This window comes from Lepidochelys kempii, chromosome 8, assembly GCF_965140265.1.
Source record: "Lepidochelys kempii isolate rLepKem1 chromosome 8, rLepKem1.hap2, whole genome shotgun sequence".
In the NCBI taxonomy this organism is placed as follows: domain Eukaryota; kingdom Metazoa; phylum Chordata; order Testudines; family Cheloniidae; genus Lepidochelys; species Lepidochelys kempii.
Genome location: NC_133263.1, coordinates 64,453,723 through 64,467,480, shown reverse-complemented (window position 1 = coordinate 64,467,480; position 13,758 = coordinate 64,453,723). Strand labels below are relative to the sequence as shown.

Genomic DNA, 13,758 nt, shown 5'->3' with positions numbered 1-13,758 from the left:
TCCTACCTGCCTCCTAACATTCTTGCTTCCAAACATACACAATAGTACGTATTGGGTATGTATTGAGAACTTGGGCAGGTGGGCTAGCACTTCGAGTGCAAATATGCAAAGTCACTTACGAATAGCTGTATTCAGATGAATAATAACTTCTCCCAAGTGTTCACATGAACAAAAACAGGTCACCTAAATGTTCTTGGTCAACTGAACAAAAGAGGACCTGATTAGGGTTAGATTTAATAGTGAGTTGGATTTCATGAACTCATTCACAACTCCCTACTCTCAACAACCAGCAGGCTTGAGGAGCAGCAGAGCAGCGTCGACACACCCTCTCAATCTCATCAAAAGTCAATAGCTTCTGGCAGGAGAATGGGAAAAAAAAAAATTCTTTTTCCCCTTTCAGCCAGTGAAGGGTGTGGGGCTTCAGATTTATCAGACAGAGGTAGCCAGAGGCTGAGCTGTTCCAATAATCTCAGCCTTTGTGCAGGTAGGAATCTCAGCACCTAGGGGGAGCAGGGGCGCTGGACTTCTCATCTGGGCATTTGCCCAGGATTTTACTCATGGGCTTCCCCATCTGATGTATTTGCCTCTCCTAATTAGGCCTTTAGCCCCTGGTTTAGTAGACATCTGAAAGATTTTTCTATCCCTAGGTTGGAGTGTGGGAATGGTACTTGGGAACTTGGATTCTTATCCAAGAACATAAGAACGGCCATACTGGGTCAGACCAAAGGTCCAAAAAGCCCACTATCCCGTCTTCTGACAGTGCTCCAATGGCAGGTGCTCCAGAGGGAATGAACAGAACAGGAAATCATCAAGTGATCCATCCCCTGTTGCTATTCCCAGCTTCTGGCAAACAAAGGCTAGGGACACCATCCCTCCCCATCCTGGCTAATAGAATGTATCTAGTTCTTTTCTAGATACCTTGTTATAGTCTTGGTCTTCACAATATTCCTCTGGCAAGGAGTTCCACAGGTTGACTCGGCTTTGTGTGGAAAAAATACTTCCTTTTGTTTGTTTTAAACCTGCTGCCTATTAATTTCATTTGGTGACCCCAAGTTCTTGTGTTATGAGAAGGTGTAAATAACACTTCCTTATTTACTTTCTCCACACCAGTTATGATTTTGTAGACCTCAATCATATCCCCCCTTAGTCGTCTCTTTTCCAAGCTGAAAAGTCCCAGTCTTAATCTCTCCTCATACGGAAGCCGTTCCATACCCCTAATAATTTTTGTTTCCCTTTTCTGTACCTTTTCCCATTCCAACATATCTTTTTTTAGACGGGGCAACCACATCTGCACATAGTATTCAAGATGTGGGCATACCATGTATTTATATAGAGGTAGTATGATATTTTCTGTCTTATTATCTATCCCTTTCTTAATGATTCCCAACATTCTGTTTGCTTTTTTTGACTGCCGATACACATTGAGTGAATGTTTTAGAGAACTATCCACAATGACTCCAAGATCTTTCTTGGGTGGTAACAGTTAATTTAGACCCCATCATTTTATATGTATAGTTGGGATTATGTTTTCCAGTGTGCATTACTTTGCATTTATCAACATTGAATTTCATCTGCCATTTTGTTGCCAAGTCATCCAGTTTTCAGAGATCCTTTTGTAGCTCTTTGCAGTCTGCATGGGACTTAACTATCTTAAGTAGTTTTGTATCATCTGCAGTTTTGCCACCTCACTGTTTACCCCTTTTTCTAGATCATTTATGAATATTTTGAATAGGACTGGTCCCAATACAGACCCCTGTGGGACACCACTATTTACCTTTCTCCATTCTGAAAACTGACCATTTATTCCTAGCCTTTGTTTCTTATCTTTTAACTAGTTACCAGTTCATGAGAGAACCTTCCCTCTTATGCCATGACAGCTTACTTTGCTTAAGAGCCATTGGTGAGGGATCTTGTCACAGGCTTTCTGAAAAACTTGGCCCACTATATCCGCTGGATCCTCTTTGTTCACATGCTTGTTGACTCCCCTCCCCCCCCCGCCCCAGGCAAAGAATTCTGGTAGATCAGTGAGGCATGATTTCCCTTTACGAAAACCATGTTGACTCTTCCTCAAAAAATTATGTTCATCTATGTGTCTGACAAATTTGTTCTTTACTATAGTTTCAACCAGTTTGCCTGGTACTGAAGTCAGGCTTACAGGCCTGTAATTGCCAGGATCATCTCTGGAGTCCTTTTAAAAAATTGGTGTCACATTAGCTATCCTCCAGTCATTTAGTACAGAAGCTGATTTAAATAGGTTACAGACTATAGTTAATAGTTCTGCAATTTCACATTTGAGTTCCGTCAGAACTCTTGGGTGAATACCATCTGGTTCTGGCGATTTATTACTATTGTTGATTTACTCCACAACCTGTAATAAAACATCAGTCTCCGTTTCCCCATCTGTAAAATTATAATAATACTTGCCAGACCTACCTCATAGGGGCATTTAAGGGTTTATTAATATTTGTGAAACAGTTTGGAATAATTGGATATAAGAAACTAAAGAAGTATTTCATTTTAGTAAGAGGGGTTAAAAGCTCCAAAATAAAAGGAGGTATGTCATCCTGTTTTGACTGTTGCTCAAAGTTAAGTTATGATGCTTGCACGTCATAAGTACATAACAATCAGTTTTCTAATCCATAGCTTAAATGGCATCGATATGAGTCTGAAAGGAAAATGGATAAACAAGAATCCCTGAAAATAATGACCATTTTTGTATTCATGTAGAGTGTGTTTACAAATAGTCTATGATCTTGCCATCTTACCTGCAGTGGCTGGAAAAAAGGCTCTGTTCACTTGATGCCATAACTGAAATAGAATTTTGAATATTGGATTTACTCCTTAAAAAAAGGTTGAAGTACTCAAAGTTTAAAAGAATATTTAAATCTGAAAATATCTCAATACATTGTAACCTACCATTGTTACATAAAAATATACTTGCAGTTCCATAAATATGAAATAAAAGAATATTTTTAATAATCCACTGTCTTCCTCAGTTTTGAGATACATTTTTGACTTGCCAGGGAGCTTGAAGCTATGCTGACCCTCTCTTTAATATTAATGTACTCTGACTGTACTACTCTGTTCCTTTGCCTCTGATTAATGCTGTCTGTCAATTATTTACAGATCCGGTGGTACTGTGGAAGTTCCCGGAGGACTTCGGAGACCAGGTTGGAAACATGAGATTGAACTTTTTTTTAATGTTAGAATAATAATAAAAAAAGCTCTCCTACTCAGCTGTGGAAAGGCAGATGCTAATGATATCGGTGAGCAAGTCTTCACCAACTGATGGATTGGTAATTAGAATGCATTTGTGAGAAGAATATGAAATAGTAGTTTTGAAGCATTTTATCCATAGTAGTGTCTTTAATAGATTTCACATTCTTTCTATTATATGAACTATAATGTATTCAATGAGTTTTTATGCAGTTCAATTTTTGTGGTGTTTAGGGTTGAAAAAAAGGTACATTTCTCAACAAAGCTTTACAAAAAATCTTAATGAGACAAACATTTGTCTCAAAAGATATATAAATAAACAAAAACATCCTGATATCTATTTTTAATATTGGAACCTTTATAAATAATGTTGCCATAGTAGTTTACAGCTCAACATTTTGTATTGTTTTATAAAATTACTCTACATTGTGCTTTGTAGGACTGTTGATTTGCACATGCTAGTAATGGACAAAGGGGGTAAACCTACTGATTGTGCAAACACTGAAGCTCTAGTTTCTTATTATGAATTGTTCTCAAAGGTAAACTTAAGTCCACTGTATCTAAAGGGTTATATCCATACTTGATAGCATTAATAGCAAGTTTATTAATTAGGTAGTCTGCTTAGATGGAGAGAATATTTTATTTGTAACTGTTTTTTAGTATTTCACTATTATTTAGATGTATCTATTCTATTGACACCATTTTGTATTTGCATAAAAAAAGCTTATGTAGACACATTTAATAGAAGAAGTGTTTCTGATGCCAGAGATCACCTTCCTTTGCTTGCTTTCTTATATCCATATTGAGTCAACCAAGCATTGATAGTGTCACCACAATAGTTGCTTAGAAATGTCTGAAGAGTAGATTTTGTTAAATTGGAGAAACAGTCTGAAATTAATAACATGAGTTTCTATAAAGATAGAAATAAGATGGTTCAGGATTTAAAGGAATAGTTAGCTCACACTTTATATTTGTGACTTTATCTGGTTGGGAGATTATTACCAGTCAAGGATCTGGAGGTTATAAGTAAGGGATAAATAGAATATGAGCAAAGTACACCGTCATACCTTCTTAATCATATATTCTGCAAGCTTTGATAATACCTTTCTGAGGAAAGAATGATTGTCTCTTTTCTGGTTTAAATTCAGAGGTTTTAGGAAGGACTCACTCAAAAGAGGTTAGAAATGAAGTATGAGGACAAGTTGGAATTTAATCAATAGGTTGAGGGTTAGTCAGTGAACATTGGATGTTGAAATATGACTAGAAGATGAAGTCTACTGAAGACGGGAGGGAAACATGTAATGCTGGAATGGACGTGGCCAACCGAATTTTAAAGGCATCTGTCTGGAACCTGGCTTTGGGCTCTGCACAACCTGCATTCACACCTGTTCCACAATTTGGGGAAACTAATATTCTGGTATTATATCAGCTTTCATGGAAAAAAGTAAATTTCAAATCCCCTTTCATGGAGAAGTTGCCTTTAAAATGTAAATTGATCAATAGGTTTTGAAAAGAACAAACCGCTGGGCTTTGCTTCTGCATGAAGGGCTTGATCCAACCAACACATTGCAGTTAGTGGGAGCTTTCATTTACTTCAGTAGGCTTTGGATGAAGCAACAGAAAAGGAGACTTGGAGGATCTAAATAAAGTCCTCTTGCACATTTCTATTTAGATCTAGTCAGAGCATTTGTAATGAAATAATTAAACTTAAATTAATGTTTTGTGTATTTGTGTTTGAGGGGGGATTCCAAAAGAAAATCATGCATGTTTCTCTCCCCATTTTCCAGTCAGCTCTGCTTTAAAAGTAAAATGTGTTCAATTTTGAATGTATGCCAAGGAATCATCTTTCCTAAAATCCCTAGGCACTTGTGATAATAGTGAATTGGTTGCAGTTACAGAGAGTAACACAGAATTGCTTTTCTCCCATGTTGAATGGCTTGACAGCTTATTGCCTTCTCTTGCCTTCACTTTCGTGGTTCAGCAAAACCTTTTTCCTGCTTATTTCACTTGCTCTGATTTTCTCCTCCTCCTTCTCTTCTTATGCTCTTCCTAATCTTTACTGCTTCCTTATATCTTTTTCATCCTCTTGGCTTCACATTTTTTTCCTACTAGCCCTAGGAACATTTTCCTATCTCTTGTTTCCCAAGAGACGTTTGCTCTTTCATATCTGGCCACTTTTGCAAATTCTTCCTGGACAGATCTCACCAAAGTTGTCTCTAGGTCACTTTGCACCAGAACTATTTGGTTTTGGTTTGATTAAAAGGTCATTTCTTTGAGGCAGGAATTTTGTCATCTTATTTATTTTGTCAAGCATTCTGCACATTTAGGGCGCTGGGGAAATAATAGGCACACAATCTGAAAAATGTTCTGTCAGAGTAAACTGGTTAATTATAATCACAGTTTGCATATGTGGGAGGAAGATGGTCCAATGGTTAGGGTGCCAGCCCAGGACTCACTCTGCCACAGACTTCCTGTGTGACTGTGAACAAATCAGTTTCTCTGTGCTAATTGTTTAAATGCCTGCAAAGCTATTCATGTGGCATGGCAGACGAGGCAAAAACAAAACAACACAACCCCTCCCCCATTGAAATGTGGAAAAATGCTTTTCCTGATACTTTTACAATATGGATCTCAACACAGAATCATAGAAATGAAGAGCTGGAAGGGACTGCCAGAAGTCATCTGGCCCAGTGCCTTGCTCAGTGGCAGGACCAAATACACCTACCCTATTCCAGCCTTAACTATTTTCATTAGATGCTCTTCAGTTTCCCCATATCTTTCTTAAAGTATGGTTCCCAAAACTGGACATAGTACTCCAACTGAGGCCTTACCAGTAGGGGGGGACAGTTACTTTCTGGGTCTTACATACAACAGTCCTATTAATACATCCCAAAATGATATTAGCCTTTTTAGCAACTGCATCACATTGTTGGCTCATATTCAATTTGTTATCCACTGTAATCCCCAGATCCTTTTCAGCAGTGCTATGACCTAGCTGGTTATTCCCCATTTTGTAGTTGTGCATTTAATTTTTTCTTTCTAAGTGTAGTATTTTGCACTTGTCTCTAATGATATTTCATCTTGTCAATTTCAGAGCAATTCTCTAATTTTTCCAGGTCTTTTGAATTCTAATCTTGTCCTCCAAAGTGCTTGCAACAACTTCCCAGCTTGGTGTCATCTGAAGATTTTATCGGCATACTGTCCACCCCGTTATCCAAGTTAATGAAAATATAGTACTGGACCCTGACAGATTCTTGTGTGGCACCACTCAATATGTCCTTCCAGTTTGACAGTGAACCACTGATAACTATTTTTTGAGTGTGTTTTTTTCAACCAGTTTGTGCATCCATTTTATAGTAGTTTCATCTAGACCACATTTCCCTATTTTGCTTATGAGAATGTCAAAAGCATTAATAAAATCTACATAAATCATTTATGCTTCCTCATGTCTACTAGGTCAGTAACCCTGTCAGAGAAGGAAATTTGGTTAGCTTGGTATGATTTTCACCTAGAGATTGGCTGTATACCATACAGTGAAGCTGAGCCACAAGCAAGTTGTACAGAGTGCACTGCAATAAAGACCTCTGTATGAAGAAACTAATCATATCATTGAGATGTCAGACAACTGTACAACTTACCATTATGCTGGAATTTCTGCTATGGAAATGTAGTTTGACAGAGTTGGAGAAATTCTATTATAAGATACCTGGAAAAGTAGGGCATTGAAAAGCCCTTCATTAAAACAATGGCACATCAGCATCAATTGTATATTATTCTTCCATGCAACAAACATGGTCACAAAACACAGTAAAGGAATTTTTCAGAACCTGGAGTGAGATGACAAAAGTCTCAACATCAGTGTAGAAAGATGAAATCATTTAAAATAGCAAGCCAATAGAAGTCACAAATGCTTAAGTTGGGACGCTCTAGTAATCAATACAGAAATGGCAATTAAAAAGTTCATTGATTAATCTAATACTGAAGTTAAACTAGAAAGATCATGACCAATTCACTGACTGAAGTAGGAGTAAGGTACCATCAACCGAGGAAACAGTTGTCTTTACGTTTTGGGACCTGTAGATAGAAAATGTATTGTGGGATGAAAACACAATTTGCAGTTAAGTTTATTCATTTAGGAAGAATGCTCTGATACCCCTTTTGCAATAGTATTTCCATATCTGTTTGATGAGGGAGGTTTGGTGAAAGATGTCATCACTTTCAGAAGTACAATGATGTTTGCAAACACATTATTTTTGTCTACTACAACCTTTCACCGATTAATAAATTTGTTCATTTAGTTATCTCTTGAGAGAAAACCAAACTTCTTTCAATAGAATGTGTAGTATTGAAAGTTTTTCTCTTGTATTTTGCACCATGACCCCATTCTGACAACAAAAATTACTATATGACCCCGAGGGGGGGGGCCCAAAGTCTGACCCTGCCTGAGCCCCACTACCTCAGGTGGGAAGGCCAAAGGGCTTCAGCCCAAGGTGGGGTCCTGTAACCTGAGCCCCGACACACAGAGCTGAAGCTTTTGGGCTTGGGCTCAGGCTTCGGCTCTGGGCCCCCGCAAATCTAACTCCAGCCCTTGTGATGCCATTAAAATGGGGTTGCGACCCACTTTGTGGTCCTGACCCACAATTTGAAAGCCACTGCTTTAAAACGTAGGAAAAAAAATCAGTGACAGCACATTTTGTTTGACATTTTTTTGAAACAAGGACAACAGGCCAGATCTTCAGCTGATGTAAATCACTGATCTACGCTAGTTGAGGATCTTGCACAGTATCTTAATTTTGTTAATCTTTAAAATTAAGACTTCTTATGCTGTCATCACTACCTTTGTACATGCTGTGCACCCATGCAAGGGTCAGGTTAGGCAGAATCTGGTCTTCAGTTGTACTTTTAGGTAGAATAGCCTCTAATGGCTAATTAATCTGCTCATTGTAGAAACACTCTCTTTGTATGGTTGCCTGGTAACCTCTACAAACTCAGATCTATGTGAATGGCAGCTGGTGGGCAGGTAATCTTAAATTTTAGATGGATAATATATTTTGTACATCTATGCCTGCACACCCCTTTCTGAAGTCCAATTACATTCAAAACTCCCATTTGAATTCAGTGGCAGTTTTGTGACAAGACACTGAATATTTAGGTCTGTGTTTTAGCCATTAGAATCCACACTTCTTCGAGTGCTGTTTCTGTGGGTGCTCCACTCCAGGTGATGGTGCGTCCTGGTGCTGTTGATCGGAGATCTTTGCTAGCAGTGCCTGGTCAGGACGCACGTGCTCAGCTGTTGTCTCGCGGCGTCGTTAGGTTCTGTCTGTGCGCGTGCGTCCCGCACCCCCTTAGTTCCTTCTTAATGTCTTCGGCTGAAGACAGGACTTGGGGCAGTGCTGAACCTCTTCCCCTGGACACTGAAGGAAACAAGTAGAAATAGTTAGCTAGAAGTATCCCAGTTCTTTCCCTTCCTTTAGAATAGTCGTTCATTATTTGTTAGTTTAAAAAATAAACAAACACACACACTTTTTTTTTTCTCAAGTTTCTCTCCCGCTGAGACTTCCTGCCCAGGCAGTCATAGCTTCATGATGCCGGGGTTCCCTGGATTAAAAGAATGCGGCTCCTGCAATGAGTTGTGCTGTGGTCTGATGGACACTCACTGTGTGTGAAGTGTCTAGGCTTGATACACATTCCTGCAAAGTGTGTCCATTGCAATAGCCTGAAATCCAGGGCTAGCTGCGACAGAGACCTGCAGCTGAAAATGCTTCTTATGGAGAAATCCCTGCAGCCACCAGCAGAGAGGGGCATGAGTAAACCCTCTCCCTCATGCTTCCCTGCCAGGTCGGAACTGACCAGGAACACGGCTTCACCCTCTCATGCGAAGAGGCAGGAAGCCCCAACCTTTCCACATAGGGACCTAAATAAACGAAAAAGGTCTCCGGCGAAGTCACTTCCCCCTGTGCTGACAGCACCAAAGACCGGCACAGATGACCACCCGAGCACCTCAGGCACAGCGCACATGGGGCGCAGAAACAAGCACTTGATCCCCCACAGCGGGTAGCTTTCCTCAGCACTGAAGCTATTGGCACCGCAGACGGACTCGGTACCAGCTGTGTGGTTCACCCCGGTGCCGACAAGACCGTCAGCACTGAAACCAACAGTAACCCCCACTGCAGATGCGCCACCAACGGAGGGCACCTATATGCAGCTACCGGCGCCCTTCAGGGCTAAACAGAAATCTCTGTGGACATCAGCTCACACTCCAAGACCCGCAGCACCACAGCCCATGGAGCACCAACAATTCCAAAACCATGCTGACATCTCCATGACCCCAGAGCCTGACTGTCCTCTCCTCTCCTCTCCACCGAGCGTACGCTCTTTGATCAGCTGCTCTCACCACCTGACCTGGCCACGCTCACTGACCGTGAGAATGACATACCACAGCAGGCAGAGTTTTCCCCACCTGACTGTCCTCCACCACCAGAGCCACACCTATTTCAAGGCGTGGTTCCCCACAAGAACCAGCCTCAATTTCCCTGTTTTGTCCCCCCAGGGGCAGGGCCTCACATTTCATACTGTATGCAGTGGCCACAGTGGTATCCATGGTCTGCCTATGATGCCAGTCATTCTCGCGGACCCTCCATCAGACCACAGGCCTGGTCTGCACCTCTATATCCAGCTCCATCCACAGCTACTGAGCCCCCTCTCAAAGAAGTGGGCTACAAACCTTTCCCTGAATTATCCAATCATAATTCTCTGTCAGCCTATTTCATGCAGACGCTTCCCTGATAGGCTGGGGAACTCACCTGGGAGATTTCCAAGCAACGACTCTCCAAATGGATATCTGAATGCATTAGGTCCTGCAGAATGCTTAACCCCCCCGAGGGTATCAGAACACACTGTACTAGAGTGATGTCAACATCCATTGCATTCCTGCAAAACATACCTATTACCAACATATGCAAGACGGCCATATGGGCATCAGACCACACGTTCACCAAACATTATGCTATCACGCAGGACACTATGGCAGACACCATAGTAGGTGTCAAGGTTCCGCCCCCACTCTGAACTCTAGGGTACAGATGTGGGGACCTGCATGAAAACCTCCTAAGTTTACTTTTACCAGCTTAGGTTAAAACTTCCCCAAGGTACAAATTAATTTTATCCTTTGTCCTTGGAATATCCACTGCCACCACCAAACTCTAACTGGGTTTACTGGGAAACGCAGTTTGGACACGTCTTTCCCCCCCAAATCCTCCCAATCCTTGCACCCCACTTCCTGGGAAAGATTTGGTAAAAATCCTCACCAATTTGCATAGGTGACCACAGACCCAAACCCTTGGATCTGAGAACAATGAAAAAGCATTCAGTTTTCTTACAAGAAGACTTCTAATAGAAATAGAAGTAGATAGAAGTAAAGGAATCACCCCTGTAAAATCAGGATGGTAGATACCTTACAGGGTAATTAGATTCAAAACATAGAGAATCCCTCTAGGCAAAACCTTAAATTACAAAAAAAGACACACAGACAGAAATAGTCATTCTATTCAGCACAATTCTTTTCTCAGCCATTTAAAGAAATCATAATCTAACGCATACCTAGCTAGATTACTTACTAAAGTTCTAAGACTCCATTCCTGGTCTATCCCCAGCAAAAGCAGCATGTAGACAGACCCAGACCCTTTGTTTCTCTCCCTCCTCCCAGCTTTTGAAAGTATCTTGTCTCCTCATTGGTCATTTTGGTCAGGTGCCAGCGAGGTTACCTTTAGCTTCTTAACCCTTTACAGGTGAGTGGATTTTTCCTCTGGCCAGGAGGGATTTTAAAAGGGTTTACCCTTCCCTTTATATTTATGACAGTAGGCCACACAGTACTGTCTATCGTTATCAACGACGCAACTCCAAAGTCCCACCAACCATAGTGGGTACTGCTACACATTCACCTGGAGTGGAGCACCCACAGGGACAGCACTCGAAGAAGAGAAGATTACTCACCTTGCAGTAACTGAGGTTCTTTGAGATGTGTGTCCTGTGGGTGTTCCACTACCCATCCTCCTCCCCTCTACTTTGGAGTATGAATCAGACGACTCTACGGTAGAGAAGGAACTGAGGGGGTGCGGGACACCTATGCAGACAGACTCTAACAATGCAGCGAGACAACAGCTGAGTGCATGTGTCCCGACCAGGCACTGCTACTGAAGATCACCAATCAACGGCGTCAGGATGCACCATCACCTGGAGTGGAGCACTCACAGGGACACACATCTTGAAGAATCTCAGTTACTGCAAGGTGAGTAACCTCTTCTGTTTTGTTTGAACACTTTTGTTGAAAAAAATACAATAGTTATATTTCAAAGTAATTTTAAAATAAAACAAGCCAAAATAACTCCAGCAAAACAAACCAAACCCCCCAAATCCTGTATAATTGTTTAAAAACAAAAAAGTTATCTCTGGCAGAAAATGTAGTAATGCCGTGATGCAGCACTGAACCGCAGTAACTTGACAGACTATGGAGGAAATTTTGGTTCCACTGAAGTCACTGGCAAAAAACTATTATTGATATCAATGGGGTCAGGATTTAATTCTCAAGCTTTTCCCCAAGCAGCTTTATTCCTGGTTGTCCCTTTAATAAACTGAAAACTCATTGAGAGTGCTCCCTTCATAATATCATCAAATAACAATTTACCCTGGCAAAGATGTGGAGCTTCTTTCAGGTCATTTTGGGAGTTACAGTTCAGTTCTCCCTAGGAATATTAGAAACAACAATATGGCACCGATGAAATAGAGAATTGATAAGTATTCAGTATAACTAGTCAGCCAAATAGCAGAAGGATGACAGATTTTTTAATCAAATTTCAGACCATTATAATGCATGCTTTTTAAATAATGGTTGGCCTAAGAGGTTGGTATAAGCCCTGAAGAGTAGGGTTTAATATCCCTTCCAAAGTTTTTATCATAATCAATTATGATAACTCTAGATATTCTTGGTATCCGTATGAACAACTGATCCCTTTTTGAATCTTCCTAAGTTCTTGGTCCATGGTATAATATATGTGTTGTGTGAAGAAGTATTTCATTTGATCAGTCTTTAGTTTGTTACCTTTTAATTTAATTTATTGCTCCCCTTGTTGCAAGACAGGGAGACGTTTCTGATCTGCCTTCTCTAGACCTTCTTAATTATACTGTGTAGTTTTATCATGTCCTCTCTTATTTATGTCCTTTCTAAGGTAAACAATTCCAGCCATTTCAGTCTCTTCATGTGAGAGCTTTTCCATGCCCATGCTCATTCTTGTTGTCATTCACAAAAACCTCTCTAATTCTAATATCTTTTTTGAGATGGGGTGACCAGTAATATGCACTCTATTCTATATGAGGCTGCACAACTGATTTACGTAAAGGAATTCTAATAGTCCCTGGTTATTGACTGTCCCATTTCTTAGGTGTCCTAACATCCTTTCCAGTTGTGAACCATTTAGGCAAGGTCTGATTTTTGTGGTATAACAGATGTCTGCTCTCGTGGTTCGATCCTACCAAGTGCTGAACATTCTGATCCTGATCCAGCAAAGCACTTAAACTCATGCTTAACTTTGGACATGTGAGTAGTTCCATTGAGGTTAATGGGATGACATTTGTGTTGAAAATTGAGCACATGCTTAAGTGTGCTGCTGGATCACAGCCAGATTGCTCTGCATCTTGCATCGAGTGCTTGGTGTCTGGAAGTATCAGTGAAGTCAGCAGTAATAGAGACCAGAGCAATGTGGAGGAGAAAATATTGTTTTCTGACTTAAATAATAATACAAGCTCTATAAAAGTACAAGCGCTATAAAAAGCTGGATTTGGTTTTCAGAAGACAAACTTGTGTTCTGGACAATGAACACTGAGTCATGTGAAATTCAATGAAGTATAAAAGAGAGACAGGGTGGGTGAGGTACTATCTTTTATTGGATCAATTTCTGTTGGTGAAAGAGACAAGTTTTTGAGCTTACACTGAGCTCTTCTTCAGGTCTGTATAAGCTTGAAAGCTTGTTTCTTTCACCATTAGATAAAAGATAAAACATTTTACTGCACCCACCTTGTCTCTCTAATATCCTGGGACCAACACTCCTACAAGAACACTGCAAACAATAATTTATAAAAGACAGCTGTAATAGGCTTGAAATCCCAGCTCCTCACCTGTGAGACCAATACAAGCCCAGGATATCAGGTAGTTTGTACTTCTATCAAGGCTGCAGCGATGATATGAGGACATGCATCTCACCATCTTTCTTCCCTTCTTGATAGGTTCGTTCTTCTGCACTGATGGGGCATTAAATGCTCCTTTCACATGCTCATGGGAAATACAAGGGTGTTTGCATCAGGGATGCAACAAATCTTTGGTTTTGTTACTTTGGTCAACCAATCTGAAAGGGGAATTTAAGATATTGGTGCTGCTCTTATGCTGGTGAGTTGATGGTGTTTTTGTTATCTGGAGAATATTTGTGTTTATGTATTTGAGATTAAGGGTATGTATACACAGCAAAGAAAAACCCATAGTTGGCCCATGCC

At 40.5% G+C, this 13,758-nt stretch overlaps 1 protein-coding gene across 4 annotated transcripts in view; it reads left to right on the top strand.

The window, feature by feature from the left end:
• Positions 1-13,758, top strand: part of DENND1B (DENN domain containing 1B) — a 244,789-nt gene that overhangs the window by 67,931 nt on the left and 163,100 nt on the right. For 3 of the 4 annotated variants that reach the window (XM_073356748.1, XM_073356747.1, XM_073356750.1), the window contains exon 3: positions 3,127-3,170. The exons of the other annotated variant lie outside the window; for it this stretch is intronic. In XM_073356748.1, coding sequence (XP_073212849.1) covers positions 3,127-3,170 — 44 coding nt within the window. The remainder of the gene's footprint in view (positions 1-3,126; positions 3,171-13,758) is intronic. 4 annotated transcript variants of the gene reach the window in all.